This window comes from Oncorhynchus mykiss, chromosome 6 (genome assembly GCF_057628025.1).
Source record: "Oncorhynchus mykiss isolate SJ-2025 chromosome 6, ASM5762802v1, whole genome shotgun sequence".
In the NCBI taxonomy this organism is placed as follows: domain Eukaryota; kingdom Metazoa; phylum Chordata; class Actinopteri; order Salmoniformes; family Salmonidae; genus Oncorhynchus; species Oncorhynchus mykiss.
The window spans coordinates 57317318-57343744 of record NC_143027.1 but is presented as its reverse complement, the minus strand read 5'-3'; the positions used below and the strand labels follow the sequence as shown (position 1 = coordinate 57343744).

The 26427-nt window shown below is 43.0% G+C and overlaps 1 protein-coding gene across 6 annotated transcripts in view; it reads left to right on the top strand.

The window, feature by feature from the left end:
• Positions 1 to 863: 863 nt before the first annotated feature.
• The window catches only part of LOC110526200 (cyclic AMP-responsive element-binding protein 3-like protein 1), a 28684-nt gene continuing 3120 nt past the window's right edge, over positions 864 to 26427 (top strand). The window contains exons 1-11 of one of the 6 annotated variants that reach the window (XM_036980567.2): positions 867 to 1273; positions 15290 to 15494; positions 17911 to 18077; positions 18892 to 18976; positions 20927 to 21084; positions 21644 to 21793; positions 22047 to 22105; positions 22600 to 22668; positions 24741 to 24840; positions 25203 to 25332; positions 26130 to 26379. In XM_036980567.2, coding sequence (XP_036836462.1) covers positions 1172 to 1273; positions 15290 to 15494; positions 17911 to 18077; positions 18892 to 18976; positions 20927 to 21084; positions 21644 to 21793; positions 22047 to 22105; positions 22600 to 22668; positions 24741 to 24840; positions 25203 to 25332; positions 26130 to 26379 — 1475 coding nt within the window. In that variant the 5' untranslated portion in view covers positions 867 to 1171. Of the gene's footprint in view, positions 1274 to 14980; positions 15164 to 15289; positions 15495 to 17910; positions 18078 to 18891; positions 18977 to 20926; positions 21085 to 21643; positions 21794 to 22046; positions 22106 to 22599; positions 22669 to 24740; positions 24841 to 25202; positions 25333 to 26129; positions 26399 to 26427 lie in introns of those variants that run through there. The other 5 variants (XM_036980568.2, XM_090238384.1, XR_016496771.1 and 2 more) reach the window with 5 other exon arrangements.

Genomic DNA, 26427 nt, shown 5'->3' with positions numbered 1-26427 from the left:
TATAGTAGTAGCAATCTATCAAAGTTGACCTCCGGTCTTCCTCATCTTCGCGTTCTCCTCAAACTGAACAGAACATAGACTATTGGCCAGTCCGTGCAAAATATTTTTTGGGACTAGGCCTAATCAAAAATTATTTTCCTCCAGGTAATCATTCTGTAAATATTGATCTGTCTTTTTTTTATCCAGCAGCATACCACCTTCCATCCCATGCTGACTTTCCTGTGAAGCTAAGTAGGGTTGGTCCTTGATGGTCTCTGGATTGGATAGGAGACCAGATGCTGCTGGAAGTGGTGTTGGGGGGTCAGTAGAAGGAACTCTTTCCTCTGGTCTAAAAAAATATATAAAAATTCCCAGTGCAGGGATTGGGGACATTTCCCTGTGTAGGGTGCTGTTTTTCAGATGGGATGATAAACAGGTGTCCTGACTATCTGTAGTCACTAAATATCCCATGGCACTTATTGTAAGAGTAGGGGTGTCAACCCTGGTGTCCTGGCTAAATTCCCAATCTGGCCCTCATACCTTCATGGTCACCTAATCATCCCCAGCTTCCAATTGGCTCATTCATTCCCCTGTAACTATTCCCCAGGTCATTGCTCTAAATGAGAATGTGTTCTCAGTCAACTTATCAGATTTTTTTTTTACATGTTGGGGTCATTATTGTCATACATGTGTTATAACTGCTAATGCTGTGAGATGACCTTCACAGAGATACACCTGAAGTTTTTTTGATTGGAGATTTGCACTTTCTACATGCCACTCTACATGCTATGAGAAGAGTCAGATAATACAGAGGCTACTGCTTCTTTAAAAAAAAAAAAAAAAAAGAGGCGGTGATGAGTGCAGAGAAAGTGGGATGGTACCATCATGAATATTAATCAAGTGATTTGTTCCTTAGAGACAGAGCGCAGCTGGATGTCACTGATTTGATTGAACTAGAGGACACCTCGCATCATAACAACTCACATAAAATCTAAAATCATATCTTAATAAGCACAACAACCTGTTGAGTCGCGGGATGCATAACAAAATTATAGTTGTATAAGAGACAGCTCAGAACATAGTAGCCTAAAACAGCTGTTGTCATCGGTTTCGACATTTTTTCACTATTTACCTTCTATTGCTTTTGTGAAAATATATTTTATCATAGAGTTTAATTATAGCAATTGCACTTATGGACACCATTCTGGACAATTTTGCCCCGGATAAACTTTTCCCCAGTGCCAACCTGTTGGACCTTGAGGATTTGAATGAAGGGGATTTTCTCAACAATGTGGTAGGTGCAGATGTAATTTCTTCTATTCTACATATTATCAACACTAATCTTTACGCACATAGTGATTGACAAGCTGTAATGCAGCATAAATCGTGTGTCGCTGTTATTCCCAATATTTTTAAAAAAGATTATTCGGCTTGCATGCCCATATCCTATGCAATTAATGCTTCAATGTCTACAGTGTTCTTCTGTCTCGACTGTGATAGATGTGTTAATTACGCTGTAATAAACTGATTTATGGATGAATTAAACTGTGAGACTACACTGCAAATATCCAATGCGCGTCAGAGAAAGTTGCTGGGTTCGTCACATGCGTGTCAGCAACGATTACGAAAGATAAACAGCCGGCATGTAGACTATTGCTGTTTTATTTGCTCAGCTGTGTAATTCAGCAAATTCTCTTTCCCAATCGTGCCGGACCTAAAGTGGGCGTGTTAGCTGGAGTTGATCCTGCTCATGCATCCGGCTTCAGTGCGTTTAAAGACTGTTGTGACGTATGTGAAAACTATCACACTTTTATGATGGCCCTCAATAAATGACTCTGATCGAATTGAAGATAATAAAAAATAAAATAAAAATTAACCTTTATTTAACCAGGTAGGCTAGTTGAGAACAAGTTCTCATTTGCAACTGCGACCTGGCCAAGATAAAGCAAAGCAGTGTGACAGAGACAACAACACAGAGTTACACATGGAGTAAACAATAAACAAGCCAATAACACAATAAACAAGTAAATGACAGAGTAGAAAAAAGAAAGTCTATATACAGTGTGTGCAAAAGGCATGAGGAGGTAGGCAATAAATAGGCCATAGGAGCGAATCATTACAATTTAGCAGATTAACACTGGAGTGATAAATGAGCAGATGATGATGTGCAAGTAGAGATACTGGTGTGCAAAAGAGCAGAAAAGTAAATAAAATAAAAACAGTATGGGGATGAGGTAGATAGATTGGGTGGGCTATTTACAGATGGACAATGTACAGCTGCAGCGATCGGTTAGCTGCTCAGATAGTTGATGTTTAAAGTTGGTGAGGGAAATAAAAGTTTCCAACTTCAGTGATTTTTGCATTTAGTTCCAGTCACTGGCAGCAGGGAACTGGAAGGAAAGGCGGCCAAATGAGGTGTTGGCTTTGGGGATGATCAGTGAGATATACCTGCTGGAACGTGTTGTTATCAGTGAACTGAGATAAGGCGGAGCTTTACCTAGCATAGACTTATAAATGACCTGGAGCCAGTGGGTCTGGCGACGAATATGTAGCGAGGGCCAGCCGACTAGAGCATACAGGTCGCAGTGGTGGGTGGTATAAGGTGATTTGGTAACAAAATGGATGGCACTGTGATAGACTGCATCCAGTTTGCTGAGTAGAGTTTTGGAAGGTATTTTGTAGATGACATCGCCCGAAGTCGAGGATCGGTAGGATAGTCAGTTTTACTAGGGTAAGATTGGCGGCGTGAGTGAAGGAGGCTTTGTTGCGAAATAGAAAGCCGATTCTATATTTGATTTTGGATTGGAGATGTTTAATATGAGTCTGGAAGGAGAGTTTACAGTCTAGCCAGACACCTAGGTATTTACAGTTGTCCACATATTCTAGGTCGGAACTGTCCAGGGTGGTGATGCTAGTCGTGCAAGCGGGTGCGGGCAGCGAACGGCTGAAAAGCATGCATTTGGTTTTACTAGCGTTTAAGAGCAGTTGGAGGCCACGGAAGGAGTGTTGTATGACATTGAAGCTCATTTGGAGGTTAGTTAGCACAGTGTCCAAGGAAGAGCCAGAAGTATACAGAATGGTGTCGTCTGCGTAGAGGTGGATCAGGGAATCGCCCGCAGCAAGAGCGACATCATTGATATATACAGAGAAAAGAGTCGGCCTGAGAATTGAACCCTGTGGTTCCCCCATAGAGACTGCAAGAGGTCCGGACAACATGCCCTCGATTTAACACACTGAACTCTGTCTGCAAAGTAGTTGGTGAACCAGGCGAGGCAGTCGTTAGAAAAACCAAGGCTATTGAGTCTGCCGATAAGAATATTTTCCTCATTTATTAGTTAAGTTAAATATTCAGCACATTTCACACAGGGATCAAGAGTAAATGTAACTGGAAAATGTCAAACTGTACCAAGACTAACAACCCCACCACAAAGAGATGGAGTACATCATTGTTACTAGGTGGTGGAAAACTGGACCAACCAATGGGCTATTGGAGAAATGGTGAGCAATCTGGAAAGGATCCCATTAGGCTTTGAATGTTCCATGATTACTCATTCTTCTGAGGAGAGAGTGGTGGTGGTTTGTATCTTTAACTACTCCCCAATGGGTCAACATTTAATCTAATCCAAACACCTATTGGACATAAAGAAGTGTAACTGGAAATGCTTCACACAGATGAATGGGAAATCATGTGACATAATGGCATTCACATTGAATCAGCACATCAGCTCAGCTAGTCATGCGCTTGGTACACTTGAGGATGAGGGTGTTGTCAAGGGGGATTTGACAGACTTATAATAGACCCAGATGTCCCTACACATTCTCCCAGCTGTGAGGGTATGTATCAAGCCTGGCCCCTGGCCCTCAATGGCTTGATTGTGGTTGGAGGATTTCTAGGGGACAGCGACAGGGAGGAGAGGACCAGTCTGTCTTTAGTGTGAATACGTTCAGATTCTAGCAACTGACTGCCGTCTCAGTGCTGTGTGAGTGTGAATGAGGGCCTGTGTGTGTGCTGCGTGCACCCCTCACCGGTCTGCCACTGCTTCCCCCTGCACAGCCCTCTGTTGAAGCCCCTCTGTAGGCCCGAAGTGATGAGGCTCAGGCCGGGGCCTCTTCAAGTGAAAGAACCCTTTTATGCCTTTAAAAATTACAGCAAAATTACACACTGACAGCCTTGGAGGAAGGGTGGGGGGAGGCAAGTAATAGGCGGTGTTTGTTTTACCAACTATTATGGGGGTTTAAATATAGGTGGGTCATTTAAGGGTTTCAACTGTTTAGGTTTCTGTGTGCTACTTTTATATTTATAGCTTGGAGTTAGAATTTCAATGGCTGTCTTGGAGTTTTCGTATGCTGCTTTTGATGTCTCTCTTGCCAAGCACTTACCCTACATTTTAGGTAATTGCATGGGTGGGTAAATCAGATAAGCTGCAGGCTATTGTGTAGCTTTTAAGATCAGAGTGTGACCACATTAACTAGGATGCCCATGGGTGGAGATTTGCATATTCTTATGATGCATATTCTTTTAGAAATGTGTCAGAGGGTGTTCATTCCTTTTACATGGATTACAGCCTGTAATGACTTCACAGGTCATCTTCATATTTGGCTGGTCTGTTCAATCCCACTTTATTTGAATGATAAGAGAAATTCCTATCAGCTAAAAGGTCAGTAGCATACTGTAGTTGACTGCAGAAGTTAAATATTCACTTATATGGATGCACAGAATAGAACGGCACCTGCAAGTGCTGCACTGCAAGTGTGTGTCTGTGTGTCTGTGTGGAAGAGGGGGGATCCCAGCTGGCAGGTGACTGGCCGACACGCCCGCGTCTCACACAAGCCAGCAGCTAGTTCTGCTCATAGGTGATGGAGCGTGACTGGGCATGCCATAAAACTCCAGCAAGTCAAGGCCTTGCAGTCGAGACACACTAATGTAGAGTGGGTTGTGGAAAGGAGTTTTTGGCAGAGGGAGGAGGTAAAGGGATCAACTAGCTGCATTCCTTCTCACTAGGTTCCTACAGGGACTCATTGCGCTGAGCTTTCTACTGCTGTTTTTGGAGCCAGTCCATCATGGATGGCTATGACAAAGTTATGTAATATTTAGAAAATTCCTGTATGCATGCAAAAGAAACCAGTCTACCAAAATGGCAGGCCACTGGCTCTAGTTCTTCACAATCATTGACACTTTCTGCTACATGTGTTCTCCGCTAAGGAGCGTAAACCCCTGCTACAGACTTCCACTTTCAAGTGGTCAATAAGGTGATTCTACTCTATAACTTGATCAGGTGTGAGGGGAGGTAGTTTGATTGATACCCTCTGCTATCAATCAAGCATTGAATGAATTCAGACTAAATGCTAGTATATAATAGTGTATCAGTCAGTGATTAGTTTTATTGCAGCCTACGTTGCTTAAATCAAGAGGACATTGAATTTGTGGCCTAGTTACAGTTTTGACTTAAATCGGCTTAAAATCTATGGCAAGACTTGAAAATGGCTGTCTAGCAATGATCAACAACCAAATTGACAGAGCTTGAAAGAAAAATATAAGAATAATGGGCAAATATTGTACAATCCAAGTTTGCAAAGCTCTTAGAGACTTACCCAGGAAAAACACAGCTGTAATCTCTGCCAAATATGATTCCAACATGTAAGGGGTTGAATACTAATCTAATCAAAATATATTAATATTTTATTTTCTATGAAAAATATTTTTGGGGGAATTTTTCTTCCACTCTGACATTGCAGAGACATTGCAGAGACATTGTGTAGATATTTGACAAAAAAAGACAATTAAATCCATTTTAATCCCAATTTGAAAAAATCTAAGGGTATGAATACTTTTTGAAGGCACTGTACTGTATATACCAGGGCTGTCCAACCCTCTTCCTGGAGAACTACCATCCTATGGCTTTTCAGTCCAACCCTAATTTAACACACCTGATTCTACTAATTAGCTGCTCAACAAGACCTTAAGTAGTTGAATCAGAACTGCTAAATTAGGGTTGGACTGAATACCTACAGGACAGTAGATCTCCAGGAAGAGGGTTGGGCAGCCCTGGTATATACTGATTAGAGGTCGACCGATTAATCGGAATGGCCGATTTAATTATGGCCGATTTCAGGTTTTCATAACAATCGGAAATCGGTATTTTTGGACACCGATTTGGCTGATTTTTAAAAATATTTATTTTTTACATTTTTACACCTTTATTTAATCTTTATTTAACTAGGCAAGTCAGTTAAGAACACATTCTTATTTTCAATGACGGCCTAGGAACAGTGGGTTAACTGCCTTGTTCAGGGGCAGAACGACATTTTTACCTTGTCAGCTCGGGGATTCAATCTTGCAACCTTACAGTTAACTAGTCCAATGCTCTAACCACCTGATTACATTGCACTCCACGAGGAGACTGCCTGTTACGCGAATGCAGTACGAAGCCAAGGTAAGTTGCTAGCTAGCATTAAACTTATCTTATAAAAAACAATCAATCAATCATAATCACTAGTTAACTACACATGGTTGATGATATTACTAGTTTATCTAACGTGTCCTGCGTTGCATATAATCGATGCGGTGCATATCGTTGCTCCAATGTGTACCTAACCATAACCATCAATGCCTTTCTTAAAATCAATACACAGAAGTATATATTTTTAAACCTGCATATTTAGCTAAAAGAAATCCAGGTTAGCAATATTAACCAGGTGAAATTGTGTCACTTCTCTTGCATTCATTGCATGCAACAGTTTGGGCCGCCTAATTTTCCAGAATTGTACGTAATTATGACATAACATTGAAGGCTGTGCAATGTTACAGGAATATTTAGACTTATGGATGCCACCCGTTAGATAAAATACGGAACGGTTCCATATTTCACTGAAAGAATAAACGTCTTGTTTTCGAGATGATAGTTTCCGGATTCGACCATATTAATGACCTAAGGCTCATATTTCTGTGTGTTATCATGTTATAACTAAGTCTATGATTTGATAGAGCAGTCTGACTGAGCGATGGTAGGCACCAGCAGGCTTGTAAGCATTCATTCAAACAGCACTTTTGTGCGTTTTGCCAGCAGCTCTGCAGTTTATGACTTCAAGCCTATCAACTCCCGAGATTAGGCTGGTGTAACCGATGTGAAATGGCTAGCTAGTTAGTGGGGTGCGTGCTAATAGCGTTTCAAACGTCACTCGCTCTGAGACTTGGAGTTGTTGTTCCCCTTGCTCCGCGGCTTTTGTGGAGCGATGGGTAACGATGCTTCGAGGGTGGCTGCTGTCGATGTGTTCCTGGTTCGAGCCCAGGTATGGGGCGAGGAGAGGGACGGAAGCTATACTGTTACACTGGCAATACTAAAGTGCCTATAAGAACATCCAATAGTCAAAGGTTCATGAAATACAAATGGTATAGAGAGAAATTGTCCTATAATTCCTATAATAATTACACCCTAAAACTTCTTACCTGGGAATATTGAAGGAACCACCAGCTTTCATATGTTCTCATGTTCTGAGCAAGGATCTTAAACGTTAGCTTTCTTACATGGCACATACTGCACTTTTACTTTCTTCTCCAACACTTTGTTTTTGCATTATTTAAACCAAATTGAACATGTTTCATTATTTATTTGAGGCTAAATTGATTTTATTGATGTATTATATTAAGTTAAAATAAGTGTTCATTCAGTATTGTTGTAATTGTCATTATTACAAATACATTTTAAAATTCGGCTGAATAACCGGTATCGGATTTTTTTGGCCCTCCAATAATCGGTATCGGTATCGGCGCTGAAAAATCATAATCGGTCGACCTCTAATACTGATGTGTGTCTGTCATGGAAGGATCAATAAAGAGATACGTGACAAACTAAGATGTCATGAGAAAGATTAATAAGCGTTCAAGGTGCTAGCGAGTATCAGCCCTTCAACTTTGTCTCTGAGGTGAATATCAAAGGCGTGGTGGTGCCTTTCAGTCAAGTGCAGAGCACACACCCTGGAAATAAGCTCTAACCTGTGGTAGTTGCAGGCTGTGATCAATTTAGAAAGCATGTACTGTCAAACCAGTTAGTGTTTTATCTTTGGTGATGGTGCGTGTCTCTTATATTGTCCTCACTGAATTGTTAAAAATGCCGGTAATTCTTGTTTTTTTTTTTAAAAGCGTGCCCATGTCTATTGCTCTTAGAAGAAAAACAAATCTGTAGGCCCATGAAAATGTGAATTATAGAACATCTTAGAACTAGACATTATGTGGTTTCTATCAATATTCATTTGAAATAGATTACATTATAGAGCCTCCAGCTATATTATGGGCCTTTCCGAAATAGTATATTGATTTCAACATCTGAGTAATAGGAGCTTCCACAAATTTTGAACTGGACCAAGTTCTGGTGAGCCTATAGCCTGTTTTCAGGGAAGTTCTCATGTACTTTATCTTATATCGACATGAGTATTTCCTTCACCCATTTCCTTCTCATCACTTCCTTGAAGGTATCACTTTGTTTATCATCTTGTAATAAGAGGATAATGCCCATTGTAGTTGAAGTACCCACCCATCCTCCAAGCTTACAAAGAGTCATATATCTGCAGCATTGTATCAATCTGTTGCAGGTTATTTTCACACTGGTATGACATTTTTAGGTCACCTTATGAATGTTATCCTTGGATGGTTTCCGACTAACCGAAATGGTACTAAATGGAGCTGTGAGTTGTTTGGCTTATTGAGTAGATATGTATAATTAATCTATTTTATTTTGTATGAAAGGCTGGTGGGCAGTTTTCTCAGTCTGTAAATCAGTCCTCTGTTGAAGTCTCTGGCAACCAGCTCTGTAAATGAAACAGCAGAACAGAAGAAGCCAGACTTAATCTGGAACACATTGTTAGGATGGAGCTTTCAGGGATAGATTTCGGGGAGAGGCTTTCAGGAGACATAGCAGGGACAGTTCTAGGCAAGTCTTTTTGTCATATCCACCTACACATCTCTATTGGAGCAGTAGGACTGGCTATACCTGTCAGACAAAACCTGTCTGAAAATCCACTTTCCATATAAGCAACCAAATTAATTCAATTAGTGATGTGTAGACCTTACCGTGAAATACTTACTTTACAAGCCCTTAGCAAACAGTGCAGTTCAAGAAATTAAGAAAATATTTACAAAATAAACAAAAGTAAAAAGTTATAAAAAGTAACACAATAAAATAACAATAACGAGGCTATATACAGGGGGAACTGTTACTGAGTCAATGTGCGGGGATACAGGTTAGTTACAGGTTAGTCACAATGTGACAGGTTAGTCACAGGTAGGTCACAATGTGACAGGTTAGTCACAATGTTCGGGGATACAGGTTAGCCACAGGTTAGTCACCTTTGAATGACTGTCATACTGATATGAATTGGATTCAAATATAACAGTTGGATTCCTGTTCCCTGACCCATTTCAACCACAGTTCATTCATACCTTGCCTCGCTGGTTCTCTCAGACCAAGTCAACATTGTAGACTGGTGTTAACCTTTGCTGGAACAAGGCTGTAAATTCTTTCAAAGCTTCCAATGGTGGGGATCCTCCCCTTTTTTTCAATTTTCGCCTAAAATGACATACCCAAATCTAACTGCCTGTAGCTCAGGTCCTGAAGCAAGAATATGCATATTCTTGGTACCATTTGAAAGGAAACACTTTGAAGGTTGTGGAAATGTGAAAGTAATGTAGGAGAATATAACACAATAGATCTGGTAAAAGATAATACAAAGAAAAAATAACCGTTCTTTTGTATTTTTTTGTAACATCATCTTTGAAACGCAAGAGAAAGGCCATAATGTATTATTCCAGCCCAGGTGCAATTTAGATTGTGGCCACTAGATGGCAGCAGTGTATGTGCAAAGTTTTAGACTGATCCAATGAACCATTGCATTTCTGTTCCAGATTTTGTATCAAGGCTGCCCAAATGTGCCTTTTCATGTTCAGAATTCTGCACTCTCCTCAAACAATAGCATGGTATTATTTCACTGTAATAGCTACTGTAAATTGGACAGTGCAGTGAGATTAACAAGAATTTAACATTTCTGCCAATATCAGATATGTCTATGTCCTGGGAAATGTTCTTGTTACTTACAACCTCATGCTAATCGCATTAGCTTATGTTAGCTCAACCGTCCCGTGGACAGGACACCGATCCCAAATAAGTTTTTTTAAGAAGATAGTACTTGAAGTTCAGACTAGTCAATTAAGTGTACTAAGGTCCATTATTAGTCTCAGGAAGTGCAACTGGCTGTGAGAAATTGTCATCGTCTTGAGCGGGAGTCAATGGGAAAAGCAGCAACTAAATTACAGACTGCAGGACCAAGCTGAGCACAGGAAATTGGGGACAAACAGTCAGAGAGGGAATGGTTGGGACTGTGAGGTTGCAAGCTGAAGATAATATTGAGAAGTGATTAAAAGTGACTTGAGTTTTGCAGTCCATTTGGTTGGCCACAGATGCCACAGCAAAGTAGAACTCCAGACTCTCAGGACCCTGGAGCTTCAGTGAGAAGGTGATCCCCCCTCAACAATAATATTTTCTGGGCTTCCTCTAATCTATCACAGACTCTACATGGATCCAAACAATCCCTTAAAGGTCAGGAAACCAGTCAGAGTGTGACACAGAAGCCTGTCTCTAGTGGTTGTGGTTTTCAAACCTCTCTGCTTGCTAAAGAAAGCATCTGCACTGGAATGAAGAAACCAGGCCTTTCCACTCAGGGAACGTGGGGGATGGGAGCTCATAGGTCTACTCTATACTTTAGGGTGCTCCCTCGCTGCTCATGCAGAGGGAAATTCAGGCCATGGGACTTCTGACTGCTGCCTCAACACTAGATGAATAAATGAAATGTTGGACTCAGTGAGGAGCAGGAGTCAGTGAGTGTCAAGTCTGGTTGATTTGAGAGCTTTGGAAATACCAGTGATTACACGCGTAATACAGTATGTCAAGCAGTATGTAAATTGTGTCTATTACACATATGTCGTTTCGTTGGAGATCGTTGTAATTCTGATTTTAAACGGAAGTGCTACTTCCAAATGTCTTCCCCAAACAGCAGGTAGTAGGTGAGAATCAAGGGACACATTAAAAACCTCCCTGTACCTTTATCCTAAGGGCTTCAGGTGTGTACGCTTTAGCATTATGCACATCAATTGTAAGTCGTTAAAAGCATCAGACGCAAATCAGGCTCATCTTGCAGCATCTGGTCCAATTTGGGAGCCAGCGGCAATGTGACAAGCGAAGGCATGTGACCAGGCCCTTAAAGTTGCAGATGTGAACATTTGGATGCAGCAGTCTCAAGTCCTAATGTTTGCACGCAACTTAAGAGGTTTTCAATGGGAGGTCAGATTAGGTCAAGCTGTCAAAACTTTACGGATCACAGCTGATTTGAACGCGCACGCTTTTCGCTTGTAATTTCCTCCTCGCTTGTACTAATGTAGCGCGTGTCCTCTAGATAGTCTTCCTGTATGTCGAACTTAACATAGTCCAGATCATAACAGTCATATTGTGCTCATCTTTTCTGTTGATTTTCAGTTTTTTAACTGCATCCTTAAGCACAATTCTTCAAATAATAATTGTTCTTATAAGAACAAACTGTATTAACTGCTGCTTTGATTCTTCATCTTCTCACAGCAACAAGGGCAAATCTCCACAGAGCGGCCACAATTGAACTGCATAACAGCCATTCCTGCAGATCTGAGAGTCTAGCAGCTTTCTTGGCTTGGGTCCCCGGCCCAAACTTTTATTGGCCGATTTATTTTTCCTTTTACAAACGCACATTTTCTCCTGCTGCTGAGCTTCTCCATGCGAACCTTGCACTCCAGTTTTCCTTCTGCAAGCGCCTGGCTAATTTGCATGCGTTGCTCTGATTGGTCACAGAGCTGACATAGTATTTGTATCACCACAAGCAATGCTGAGAAGCACATTGGTATTACTATGAGCTGCTTGACTTCAGTGCAGCGTTTACTATGTCTACTGCATAGACATTTATTTATGCTTTCTTTTCACCAAATGTGATACTGTGTGCCAGGAGAGAGTGCAATACTTGATATGATTATGTCTTGCTAGGAATACTAGCACCACTTCAATGACAAGAGGGTAGGCTTATAGGGCTTATTTAGTGTGTGGTAGAATGTCTAGATTGTTTCAGATAGATATGGTAACTTTCCACCCCTTCTGAACAAGCCAAACAAAACACTTTCCTTGTTTCCAATCACAGTTAGTACAATACTCCCAAGAAATCTGTACATTTATCCCTGTGCCTGTGGTTTCTAAAAATACAATATTTGGTTTCCAAATCCATAACTGCAGTGGTGCTAACATTTTTGGCATCTATTATCATAGTTGGCTTTAAAGGGCAAAGCGTTTAAACGGGCTACTAGGTATCTGCACAGACAATGCTCTGGAGCCTGATTGCTCAGGCAGTGATGTAGAGTAGGGAGTCGAGTTGCTCTGGAACATTTTAACCTCTTCGGTTCCCTATAGCATAGTGGTCTATCTTCCTCTCTCTCAGCCACAGAGAGTTTTAATGAGAGGTCTTCCAGAAAGAGTAGCACCCAGCAGCCCTTCCCCCTCTATGGGGCTTCCTGTCTGTCCAGACCTGTACCAGCTGCCCCAGCTGGAGAGATGGGCCGGCGAGGGCTGAGGGAACATCTGGGGTAGCAGAAAGGGTCTTTTCTCCACCCCAGACAGGGAAGATATGTTTCCCTCAAGTGTGTTTCTCTTCCCATCCCATTCTGACAGACCTCTGTAATTATTGTCTGCCATCATCGCCACTAAAATGATAGACGAGAGAAGAACTTGAGTGCCAAAACTATAATGAATTCTCATTACCTGTTTGCTGTTCAAAAAGCAAGCTTTCTCTGTCTCATTCTAAGCGGAGAATTAAAATATTTCCTCAGTCATTATGCATGCAAGTACCGCCCTGGTATGACTTGGTGTACTTCAAAGCCTGCTGTCTGGTGCTCTAGCCAAAACATAATTAGCAATCTAGAGAAAATGTCATATGAGGGGCAACTCCCAAAGAATCTGTGATCTTTTTGGCTTTCCGGCTTACATTTCTAGTGGGTTCATGTGCAAACAATCGTCATAGTAACTCCACCAAGAAAAAGTGTAATGTTATTTTTACTCCGTCCCAAGTATGACCCAAATTCAGTAATTGGGTCTCTTTAAAAGACTATTTAAGTGCCACAAGGGAGAAAAGGCCCCTCTGTCTGCCTCTGAAATTCTCCATCTCTACTTTTGAGGGATTGCATCATCATCACCATCACAGACTGAACCAGAGTACCAAGAAACTCTACCACGGGAGCATGCGTTTAAATTATATTGTGTCGACTTTATTAAATAGTTTTCAATTTGTTTGTGTATTTGTTCGTTTTTAAACGGCTTGTTCATTTTCAAAGGAGCTGTCTCCCCAAACCAAATTTCAAATTTGCGTGGGAAATTCTGCCAGTGGCTACAGCCTGCTGCCTGCAAAAACCAACCATTTATCTGTGTAATATACACATTGTGATTTTGTTTGTCTTTTCCAACCACCATAATGGCCACCTTCTTCTTGGCTTGGCAGTGAAACACATCACTCAGTTCAGTCTGGATTATCTCGGGCCGCAAGCACATCCGCCGCACACGGTGCACAACAGGAACCTCCTGCTGTAGATGAAAGGGTCTGGGTGGGACTGTTTATCCCGTTGCGCACTCAGCCATAGTCGTTAGTGTGCCTGCTGACGGCAGTGGTGTTGCGTCAAGTAAATAAGCCGGATCATCTAGTATTGCCAGTGTGCCTTTCTTTAAGCATACACTGCTCTCGAACCCACATCAGCTCTATTTAATGGTGTTTGATATCCGGTTACGTTTTGTGTACATAGATAATGTAGGAGTAAACTAAGGAGAGTGAGCCTTTTATATACTCCCTTGCACGTTATCCATATCCTTATCATGAGAACATGACAAGTAGGGTGAATGTGTAGTACTGTTTGGAATTGATTCACCTCCACTAGCAAGATCATTTCATCTGTTAGGCCTAAATACTATCAGCAAATGTAGATATTTCTGTGGGAACACACAGATGGCCAGAGCTTGATCTGTGTTGGTTTTCCTGTCACAGAATTCACAATGTTTAGGCGTGTGAGAGGCCCAGCAGGTAGTGAAATGGGGATGTCTTTGGTGCTGTGGGCGGCGTACACTGTGTTTTGTTTGACAGCTGTGCAGCTCTCATGCCTGGGTTACAGGTCACACCTAAGACACTCCCCTCTACAGCAAACAAACTGCCCCACAGGTCGCTTTACTGTGAATAGTTGCGCGTGTCTCATACTTGTAAAGGTATACAACTTACGTACATTGGTGAGGGACATGGAAAAACCTTCATCACTTTGGTAAGAATTGGAGTGATGGTGGCTCGGGAATTCTCTTCACTGTGATTAATGTCAACCTACCTTCAAAAGCCATACCCAGAAGCAAGCATTTATGTGCAATTGATGTAACTAAAGGTGTAGATATGTTCAAATGAAACACAAATCTCCACAAGTGTTCTTATTTCCAGGATGATTCAACATGTCTCAACATGTCTGCGATAGTGATGTCCTTCAATGCAAATCATATAGCCGTTCGGGCTCTGGATTGACTAACACAGTCATTTCTATTATTTCTGATCTGTAATTAAATGCTTTTTCCCCCAACCAGATACTGGGCCTGAAATAATCTGCGTTCTTCACATTACGTTTACTGTTGTCACAATGCATTTTATAACACCTCTAGCGATATAAAATCCCTTGATTGTATTTCCCCTCTGCATATCACGGATGATATAAAGTCTTGAGAGCATAGCTGTTACACATCTGGGAAAACGAGTGAGCCTACTGGCCTGTTTTTAATTACAGCTAGTCATGTTGGTCATTGTGCCTGACATGTAATTAGTGGTATGTGTTGTTGGGATTCATTAGGCATAGCTGGTTTGAGAGGAGGAGGAGTGTAGAGAAAGTGAATGTGAACTGGTCTGTGATGTGATGTGGAATACAGGGGTTATCTAGAACACTACAGCCAGAGTACCAGACTGTGTCCCTAGGGATTTTAATAGAGCTGTTCTGATTCTGCACACCAGCAGTGACTCACTGTCTGCTAGCTAAACTAAAGTAGTGGAAAAACTGAAGCAGACACTGGTGCCCTAATGCATAGAACCCAAGGACTGCATGTGTGAAATGGTACGACTCATACTTCCAAGAGCAGGTCTACATTTGTATATTCTGGTATGAGATTCGATTGACATGATTTTCTGATTAAAGGCGGTCTGATGCGATGACTGTTTTGTTGGTGATTTTGTTTTGCAGCACTTCTCGGAGCAGATGGAGGACTTCTCCAACGAGCTGTTCAGCAGCTTCTTTGATGACCACCTCCTGGCCGACAGGAACCCACTGTTGGACATGGAGATGGACCCACCCAACCCTGACATCCAGCAAGAACACAGCTACTCCCTGAGCGGAGACTCGGCCCCCCAGAGCCCCTCCATGTCCATCAAAATGGATGAGGAAGCAGGTATGAAAAGCATTATTTTTGGTCCTTCTTCTTTGATCTTGTTCATCAGTAGGTTATCCTTCTCTCGGAAACCCACACACCTTATTATGGTGAAGCTAATTGGCAATTTATTGATGCTTTGACCAAAATTAACAAGAAGCAATACATCTACAGCACAATGCCTTGGCTAAATGTTACTTCAGGACAAAAACAAGAGCTCCACCGACACGACTGCTAGGTGTACACTGTCTATAGTTTGATAGTAGTGTCAGTCCTACGTCACTAGAATAGCTGTATCAGATCTGTATCCGCGCTCTCCGCTCCTGCCCTATCTCCTGACGCTCCTGTGCCGCACAGAGAACCCATCCAAGGAGCCGAGCTCACATAGTACACTCCCAGCCAAGCCCTGCCCACCCTGGAGGAATCAAGGAAGCAAGTCAGGGAATTCCAGGCAGTCAGCCAACACACACACAAACACACACACATCATGTGGCTTCTGCAGCCCTTGCAATGACTCCAAGCTGCAAATGTTTCTCCTTTATTTCCCTTGTGCTTGGGGCCAGGGAAAAGAAGAGCCATAAGTTAAAAAAAAAGAAAGAAAGGGGGATCTGCTTGGGGGTGGGGGGGGAGGGGGAGGGGGGGGCAACCTATTCTGAGAGCCACGGACAACTGCCTTGGCTCTTAGAAACGGTTGCGTCACAAGGCTTAGGGTAGACTGAATGCATAACATCGGACTAAACAGTGTGTTAAAAACCACAGTCTCACACGTGGAAATCACTGTTAAATCACTGGCCCCAAAAAGTATACAGGGATCCCCAGTAAGGTGTATGGAACAATGGATGGAATCCACAAATGGATGGAATCTAATGAAATCGATTCATATGGGATCGAGCCACACACATTCCTTTCACTGAATGTCAACATGAAAGTGTGCATGTAGATGCACAGCACTACCATAGCAGTCAAGTTCACAAACTGTCGACAGAGCAGAGGCACCCAGAGAGCCCTGCTGCCAACGCAGATTTGATTCCCAATCCCCTTTGCCCCAATCACTGTAACATGCCCATTTTTAAAGAGGTTGGCTGTTAAAAGGGAGTGTCTAGCTGCTTTACTGCTCTCCACCTAGGTGTAATGTGTGAAGATAAAACTGCCATCCCCTCTCATAGCCTGGCTAATGAGCTCCCAGGCCTTGCACCAATCCACTCAGATGCTGAGTGAGGGGAGTCCGACTAACTGTACTGACCTGCCTGTAAACTTCAAAGGCAACCCCGATTCTTCCTCAAGGCCACAACACATGTTCTCATGGGTATGTGCAGGCTGAAGCCATGACATCCCATGAGATGTGAGCTACTGTCTAGATACTGTACATAAAATGACCTGGATGTGCTGTTGGTTTGCATTAATTATTTGTGATGACATGCCAATTAGAGTTGGTGGTGTCCTTGGTCGCATTCATTCAGTGCATCCTGTTGCTTCCCCGATTGAATCTTCCCATAGAAAAGCCAAGGCCTTATCATAATATATTGCAAGCCATGACTTATTGATGTAGAATCCAAGAGAAAGTTGTTACGACCGTAAAATAAGTATTTGCAATAATTCACTCATCTTACAGTCCATTATTTTATTGTGTTTGGCAAAGTAAAAATGTAATCTATTCCTTGTGGACAATTTAGTATGTTGCCAAGGTTGCCAATACAGTAGACTTTTCTGGGTGGATTGAAGATTTTGACGCCACTTCGGGTTTCCCCCATGGGGTAAAGTCTGTGGACATAAAACCCCAGTGGGGGAGGGATTTACACCCTCACCGTAATCAGTCTCCCACTGCTCCCTTTCCCCTCCTCGCCATGGGAATCTCGCCCACACCCCAACCTGTCTTCTGTTAAGGAGCACAACTTGAAAGCTTGCTTACTACCTTTTTTATAAGCCTCTGTAATGTTTTATCGATCCAATCAGGGTGCCAGCAAACAAATGAGGGGAAAAAAACCAGGCTGCTAACGAGGACCACTGGTTGTGAGTGCTTTTACTTCTGACTTTGAAACTGCAGGACGGCCCCTCTTCAGGAGAGGGCTTTGTACTCACTGGCCTCTCACTGTTTGCCATCTTCACAGAGGTTATTAAAGGAGGAGGAAACTCATTTCGGAGGCAGAAAGTCCTCAAAGTTGAAGCTATTGGCTTTCACAATCAGCTGCTTCGCGTTAGCCCTGGACCATAAAGAGCATCCATTCTGTAGATGTGCGTCACACCTGCTGCTTTAATCTACACTGATCTGTCACCCAATCTTGCTCCCCTCTAGTAGTATCCCAAGGTGTCCCTTTGAAATACACAGGGGGGCTTCTTGGTTTGATACTCTACTTCATGTAGAGTACTAGTTATGTAATGATATCCCTTGAGACATACAACTAATTAGTTTACCACGTCTTCTTTTTCTTCTCCCCAGAGTTTGAAGGAATGTGGTCTTTCAGCCAGGACCTGACGGCCATCCTGGTAAAGCAGGAGCCTGATCAACAGGCAGAGCCTTCCTCTACAGTCCCCTCCATGGGGAACTCATGCTTCCAGCCTCTCAATCTCGCCCCACCACCTCACAGGAGCTCATCGGGGGACACAGTAAGAAACTGCAGCCATAGAAACTATCACCTAGAACTTATCCTGATCCATTACCAGGGAAAGCATTTTTCCTGCGTGTCAAGAGCTATGGAAGACTAAGCCTCTTTATAAGCCATAGGGATCTCTCCTGGCTTTCTCCTCTTCGACTAAAACTTGAGCTGTTTGAAGGACATCTATGAATTTGGAATTTGGAGTCTAGTGTCTGGCTGGAACGGCAATCTAAAATCACATTTTTGACACAAAATGTAGGTCAAAATGTGATTATTAAAAGGAAAAGAAACTGAGTTTGTAAGTGGAGGAAATAAACCATTCACACAGTGCACCCCTACAGGACCAGCACGGTGACTCATGCCTCATTGTCCATGGAAGTAATTCATGGTTTGTGGGGCTGAGGTGGGGCTTAGCAGTCAGATGTGAACCCCAGCACAGCTATTACCAGTTATCACTGGTTACCAGGCCTGTAGCCCAGCACACATTACTACAGTACCGTTCCTTTTCACAAGAGTTCTTTAAGTTTGAACATCTTCAAATTCATAGCATATTTAAAGTTCTGTGAATATTTAGGATTAGGGCATGGTCATCCGATTTGTTCCAGCTGTAAGAATGAACTCTATTTTGAGTCTCAAATGGTGAGTGTCCTGGCTACATGGTCCTCAGTTGGATCCCTTCCAAGAACCATTGGTGTAGATGGATTCCCTTTCTTCAGTTATATAAATAGTTTTGAACTGTCTTCAGATGTGTTTACTGTCAGAACCACTTGGAATGTCTCTTGTCCTATACAAATACTAAGCTCTTCATAATACTCTTATTCCAGGGCTCCAAAGAGTTGAACCTCAACCCCACACCTGCAATCAAAGATGAACCCAGAGAGGTCAACCAGTTCCTCAACATCCCTTCAGGTGAGAACCATGACAATAAGCAAGATGACATTAAGGCATTCAAACATCCTCAAGGGCTTATGTATCCAGCTGTTCTAAGAAAGCTTGGATTTTAAGTTGCCATTCATTCAATTATTGAGATGCCTCCGTTTCTTCTGAGACCTTTACACACTCAGAGACCCCACCTCTCATCTTAAAGGTATGTGCAGGTGTCAACCTCCAGTTGATTCCGCCATAATACCTTTCTACGAGTGTGTTATTTACACGGGGGGGGGGGGGGGGGGGGGGGGGGGGTAGAAAAACCTGACATGGCAGCGTGCGTCACAGTGACTCACTACAGTGTATTCCCGATGACACACCATTCTTCCAGACAGTGGTCGGCATGTTCTTTCTCCGGCATGTTCTATCTCTCTCTTATTCAGCTGAATTAGTCCATCTTTGTTAAAGTGAATGGCTAGGCTGTGGTAGATAGGAATAGCAATTACTGCAAGCAAGTGTGACACATAATGATGTATAATGTGTTCTTTCCCTAATAGGTATTTCACTATGAAACACTATTAGTGATGGCTCATTTCAGATATGAAGTGTTTCCAATTATAACCTGCTAGCTTTTCTTTTTCCATTTTTCGCTTACACATACAGGACGAGAATGCCTCTGTTCATTCATGTAGTATTTTCTGATCTAATTGCTAATGAAGTTAGGCGGAAGAAGCCAACTGAGACTCTAATCTGAAAGTATATTATTAGAGTAGTGGTGCTGGTGATTAAGTGCTCTCATTTTTTTCGGTGTTGATCAAACCAGCTAAGTAAGATTCTCTTCCCTCTCTTTTTCTATCCCTTCCTCAAGAATGGCAATATTTTCTGTTCTGCACACTAATGCCTTTTTTGATGTACCAAGATACTATCTTGCATTTCGCTTTTCAATATTTCTGTCTGGAGCACCAGATTGCCCAATCCTTTTAAAGAGTGTATCAGAGAGACAGGGAAGGACTACCCTCACCTACAGAGGGATTCAACTGGAGTAGAAGATAGAACTGACCAGATACACCTGTAGAGACGCAGCTGGACCTGTTCAGCCACCAGCCTGCAGATTCCAGTATCCCGGTTAAAGAGACACTTTTACTGGTTCAGGGGTTGCAGAGATGGCCTTCATGATGCAGAGGAATACCTCCATATAAGACTGAATCCCATCTGGTTGACCATAAATCTTATGTTCAATAACCACAGGCCAGCAGCACCACATGTCCAGTCTAGCCGTGCCTCCCTTCGCAGAGCGCAGTCTGAACAATAACGTCTGCATTGTGTCTGCCTCTGCCTTTGACAAAGTCCATTTTCTCCCATTCTTCGCCTCCCTTTCCAGTAATAACAGAATAAAACCTGGGTCCTGTGTACTCTGGACTCACACCAAACTAAATCCAAGGGTCATACCAGCATGGGTATGGCCTGGTGTTTGGGAACTATGTTGGGGGAAATTCTGCCTGGCACAGATATCTTAAGAAAACACAGTCCTCACCCCATCCCTGTCTGAGCTCCGTTCAGATACTTACACAGAGGCTACTGCTGAAGAGTGGATGGGATCAAGCAATAAAAATAAGAGCAGGCACTGGCTGCCTTACTTACTGGAATTAAGCTGTCTCTATGTTTGAACTGACTCTGTCCAGGAAGTCATTTGCCATTTTAATTATGGATGTCTTGGCAAAACTGACCGTTTTATGAGGTCTTGGATTTGCACCGCTGCTCTCCACTGTTTAAGTTAAATGAACTATTTTCAGCTCGATCCCACACGACAGATGAAGTCAGACTTTTGTCCCCTCTGTCTCATTATACAGGGACTGTATATCATCATGAGGTTAGATGGGCAGAGGCTTTGAGCATATGGGTCATGTTGCAAGTGATGCATTTCATAACCATTGGAACCCTATTTTCTGCCCCCTGCCCCCCCCCCCCCCCCCTCCCCCCACACACACACAGATGATCAGCTGCAGCTCCCCCCCACCCCTCCCAGCAGCCATGGCAGTGACAGTGATGGATCCCAGAGCCCCCGCTCCATGCCCCCTTCCAGCCCAGCCCGCCTACAGGCCCGCTCCTCCGCTGCCATATCCTCCTCACCTCTCCTTACCGCCCCACACGTAAGTACTGAGACCGTCCCACTCGCCACACCCCCCAGCAGCGTACCGTTTGTCTTTTGGTAATGGTGCCAATCAGAGCGAAAGTGAGAAAAAAATTGTACATCAAGTTGTTTGTAAGTAACAGGAACTATGTTTATGTTAATCCTGAGTCTGTGAGTGTGTGTGAGTGAGAGTGAATGTCAGTGAGTGCATGTGAGTCAGTGTATGTGCGTGCACATGCAGTGTTACAGTATCTAAGCCCATGGCTGATCTATGGTTTGCCTTTCCTGATGACTTTGGGCTGTGCTGTGGATGGTTCTCTATCAGTGAAGGAGGTTCCTCCGGCCTAGCTCCAAGCCCTTCCCGTCAGTAGAGTCAGAGCCACCCACGATGAGCTGGGCTGCAGACAAACCCAGCTGCTGGACATATTAGGAGTTCATATCCACATCCTCACACTGACCCTGACCGCCACCCTAGTCTAGTCTCTTCATTAGGAGCTGCCCTGGTGTACAGATACAGTATAATACACACAGTACCACAGTTTCTCCAATTCATAAAATGAATCCTTATTTCTCCACAGAAACTACAGGGCACTTCAGGGCCCCTGATGCTGACAGAGGAGGAGAAACGCACCCTGATCGCTGAAGGTTACCCCGTACCCAACAAGCTGCCCCTCACCAAGACCGAGGAGAAGGCACTGAAGAGGGTTCGCAGGAAAATAAAAAATAAGGTACCCACTCTTACATCCCGGGAAGTAAAATGTAGATTCAGTCCAAAAGAAACTGTACGATTTGCTTCCAGAAAATGTGTAAAACTATTTACAAATAGTTTTACACATTTACACATACGCAATACTTTAAAAAAAAATGTTTTAACCTGTAATCTCAAAGTAGTGTTTCAGCAATATTAATGTTTTAATATTCTCCCTTTTATCATATGAGCTGTTATTGATTTGGGGATCCCTCTCTCCCTTCTCTGTCTAGATATCTGCCCAGGAGAGTCGCAGGAAGAAGAAGGAGTACGTGGAGTGCCTGGAGAAAAAGTAAAAGCAGGACACTCTCCCCTTTCCTGTCTGCCAACTTTTTTCCTCCTCTCTCGTCGTCATTCCTGTTCTCCACTTTTTTTCATTTCTCCACTCCTTCATTGTTTGATTGTTCCTTAGCTAATGCCAATGGCGTTTGTCCATTAAAGCATGCGGTCACACAAGGCCATCTGAGTCACACACAATCACTTAATCCATTCCAGCAAAGGCCTCTGTAGATCACTGTTCCTTACCAGGAAAATCCCTGACTTTCCATCCATGGTCATTGTTGTTTTTTTAGTTAATATTTAAGACCTAAATACATTACAACGGTATAGAGGTTACTATAGCATTACCATTATGCCTCCTATCACCGCAGACTGTGTTGTGTTAGCATCCAACATTCAAGCACTGCATTTCAATAGTCCATGTTGTCTGTGATTACCAAGAATGTATATTACAAAATGGTCAGATAGCCATGATCGAATGTATGGATGTGACTTTGTGTCTTACAGGGTGGAGAACTACACATCTGAGAACAGTGACCTGTGGAAGAAGGTGGAAACACTGGAGAGTGCGAACAGGTGAGCCATGACTTTGAGTGACAGACTTTATGTGTGTGAGTGTGTGCATGTGTGAGCACGCTCTGAGTGATGCTAGACACATCCCTGAACCACCAGCTCCAATCAAACTTCGGATAACTTTTTCTATTCATGATAGCTGTCTGTGATTTGACTGCTTCTTCCTTCATTAGGTGGGGACATTTTCACAGTGTCGACCATTGTGCAAGTGCAAGTGATTGGGCTCAATAAAAGGCATCACAGACTACACAGACTCTTAAATGCATCACAGACTGTGCCAGCCTCTAATTTACAATAGGCATTTCAAGTTGCTTGGATCAAAGTAACAGCGTGACAGTGTACCTCTCCCTAATTACAGCACAGAGTGAACCATCACAAAAAGTGCTCACTCAAATCGGCCTCATAATAATTTGAGGCCCGAGAAGGAAACCACAGGCTGACTCAGCTCCTAGCAGGCAGTCCAAATGGAACACACAGGAGCCAGCTAGGAACAACGTGTGGGGTGCGTGTTCCAACAGCATATGCCTTGCCTTGGCTGGTAAAGAGGGGCCAAAATGGGCTTATCTGTCAATGCGAGATGGCAGCCCAACAAGCAATCTGTTGTCCTAATGTGACTCAAGTAAAAATGTTTTTACTAGTGATGTATGCATCTCGCATACAGTTAGCTGGATACTAGGCGCTTGCTGTACTTTAATTGACGACGTCTGAAAAGGTTTGGTTCATGAGGAGGGCCAAGGTTGCTCTCGAGAAGTTGAAGGTGTCACAGAGTCACTCATGCACATGTTTCCCAGTCAAGATCTACTCGTGTTTTTTTTCTTTTTCTTTTACACAGTCTATTTTAGTCCCTTGGGAGCAATATGGTTTATAGATCACAACTGTAAAAGCACAGACCAACCATGGTTCAATTCAAACGTGATGATGCAATGGACATTCCTGACATGGGACGTTAATGTTCCGTTTCCAGAGTTTCCATGAGAATTTTCCTGTTAAGATTTGACCAAAAAAATTATAATCACCTTCATATCCAATCGGACCATAACATGAAGCTCTTCTTCTATCATAATTTACTGTATTTTCAATCTCTGGTATTAACAGCATGAAAATAGTTATTGTGCATCTGGGGTACCCCAAAGGACCAATATAATGCCAGTATAGCTGTTTGCATGTATTTGAACTTTATACCAGTGTTATAGTCACATATTGTGGACATGTCAAATAGTTTCATGGTGTTTGGGTTATGTGAAGGCTAACACTGGAAATGTCTTTTCTACCATTAGTGGAGAACATGCTCCCTCTCGTGGTGAAAATATGAAAGCTCACCTGGTTTAATTTCTTATTGCAGCCTGACCCAACACTCATGCTTGTCTAACATACAGTAATTAATGTCTAGAGAGAGAGAGAGAGAGAGAGAGAGAGAGAGAGAGAGGGAGAGAGAGAGAGAGAGAGAGAGAGAGAGAGAGAGAGAGAGAGAAATGTATGGAGGAGGTAGAGTCCGAGCGGCCGTCTGCATTGCTTGTGGTTTTGAATTGCTTTCTATTTGGGCAAAGCTTGTATTTTGTGGTGAGGGGGAGAGACTGTGGGAGCTTGGTTCACACACTAGAAATAGAGACGTCTTATATAATTTCCAGCTCTAATTCCTCAATGTGTTATCCTCACATTATCCTTTTTCTCAGAGATGAACTTCAATGTCCTGGATGCTCAGAAGAGCAAGACAATTATGACTGTTTTTGTAATTGTTTATTTTATGTTCAATCTTAGTTGACTTTGTACTCACTCTAAAATCACGGAAATAGCCAGATGGAGAGGGATTATTTGGGGGATTTACAATACATTTCTGTGAAATGTCACTGTCAGTTATCTGTGTGTGTGTTTGTGTGTGTAATGGTGCATGCTTTGTATTATCCGACAGCTGGAGCTGCTAAACTGGATCATTGTAACGTCTGACAGTCGTTAGAGTCTGCTCTTCTGGAGAACGTTTTAAGTTCACATGAGGATCATTATTGTAGATTCTGTAAATGAATACAGTTGTATTATTAGTCAATCTGAAACATGTATTCTCTGCCTCCTCTCTCCAGAACTCTACTCCAGCAGCTCCAGAAACTCCAGGTCCTGGTCACAGGAAAAGTGCCCCAATCCTACAAAATGGCCTCAACGCAAACAGGAACATGCCTTATGGTACTTTGCATACTATTTATTCTGATACACACATGCACCAGACATGCAAAATCCCATTTAAAAAATGTGGGGGTTTTCTTTGCTCCCCACTGATCTAAGATACTGTGTAGTTAGTGTTCCTTGGACTGGGTAGTCACGTCATGTTAAAAAGGGAAAACGACTGCTTTGTTTGTGAAAAGACTCACAGCAATGGACAGGGACACTGGCTTGTGGCCTGGCCTACTCTACTATAAAACACTGAGGCGACCCCATGAACTCAAACTGGCAAAAGCCTTCTCAGCTGGAGAACAGAACCACACTAGCACACTGTTCTCATGTTGACCATGTGCTTTTGTTGATGGTTTCTGGTTCCCTCCCGCCAGGTGGTGGCGCTGTGCTTTTTCCTGGTGCTGGGCTCCCTTGTACCTTGTCTGCCTGAGCTCTCCTCCCTGTCCCATACCGTGAAGTCCTCCTCGCCCCTCCCCTCGGCTGATGTCTACACAGCCAGCCAGGGTATGTCCCCTACCCCTCACCTGTCACCTAGAACAGAGTTTCAGGAAACTCGGTCCTGGGGCCACTCACGGGTGCACGTTTAAAAATAATAATTTTTGCCCTAGCACTACACCACTGATTAGAATAATCAGAGCTTGATGATGACTTGGTTATTTGAATCAGCTGTGTAATGCTAGGGGGAAATAACTAAACGTGCAGGACCAAGTTTGGGAAACCCTGACTTAGAATAGTCTACCATCTACAGCATGACAAACACAAAGCCTTTAGTTTGTTGTCCCATACATATCACATATTTTCAGGTCGCATGTTGCCTGCCTACCAGCACTTCCAGAAATAATGTCAAAGGGAGCATCGTGTGGTTGAATTACACGTCAATGTGGCGTTACATCTTATCTTGTAGTGTTTCAAAAGCGACAGGCGAGTATGTTAGCTGAAATCCCAATATCCTTCCTTCTATTATAATATTCAGCTTGATGACCACAAAATGAAAAATCATACATGGACCTACTGGCTACTCAGAATTGGTTGGTGAGGGCTGGGTTGCTTTAGAAACCTGAAGTCAGCATGGCACAGGAAGCTGTAATGAGTTGTTCTCCCTGTAAAACTCACACACCTGCTGAATAAAGATGTCCGTCCTGCTCAAAACCATTCCATTCTTCAAAAGAAACCGACTTTTTACTGTTTGTTTTTCATTTTTTACCATATAGGAATGGTTCTATGTTCCTTTGTAGTGTTTGGAGGATCAAGGCAGTGATTAACTTAACATCCTCTATTTATCTCTGTCTGTGTCTGTTTAGTCCGCTCCCGCAGCCTACTCTTCTACGACGAGAGCTCCTCGTTGGAGGACGGTCACGGGGGCTTCCTGAAGATGGAGGGGGACGGCTCGGAGGGGGCGCCCCTCGACTACACCGAGGACCGGTCGGCACATGACAGCCACGGAGGCGAACACGAGAACACCAAGTACCTCAGTAAGGTTCACTCCGATCCGGTGGACTACAACAGGACCGGCGCCCAGTTCCTCCAAGAAGAGCCGCAGTACCACAAAATGTAAACTGAGGCCAGACAAGTAGGGCTGTAGACTCTGTCTCCATCTTT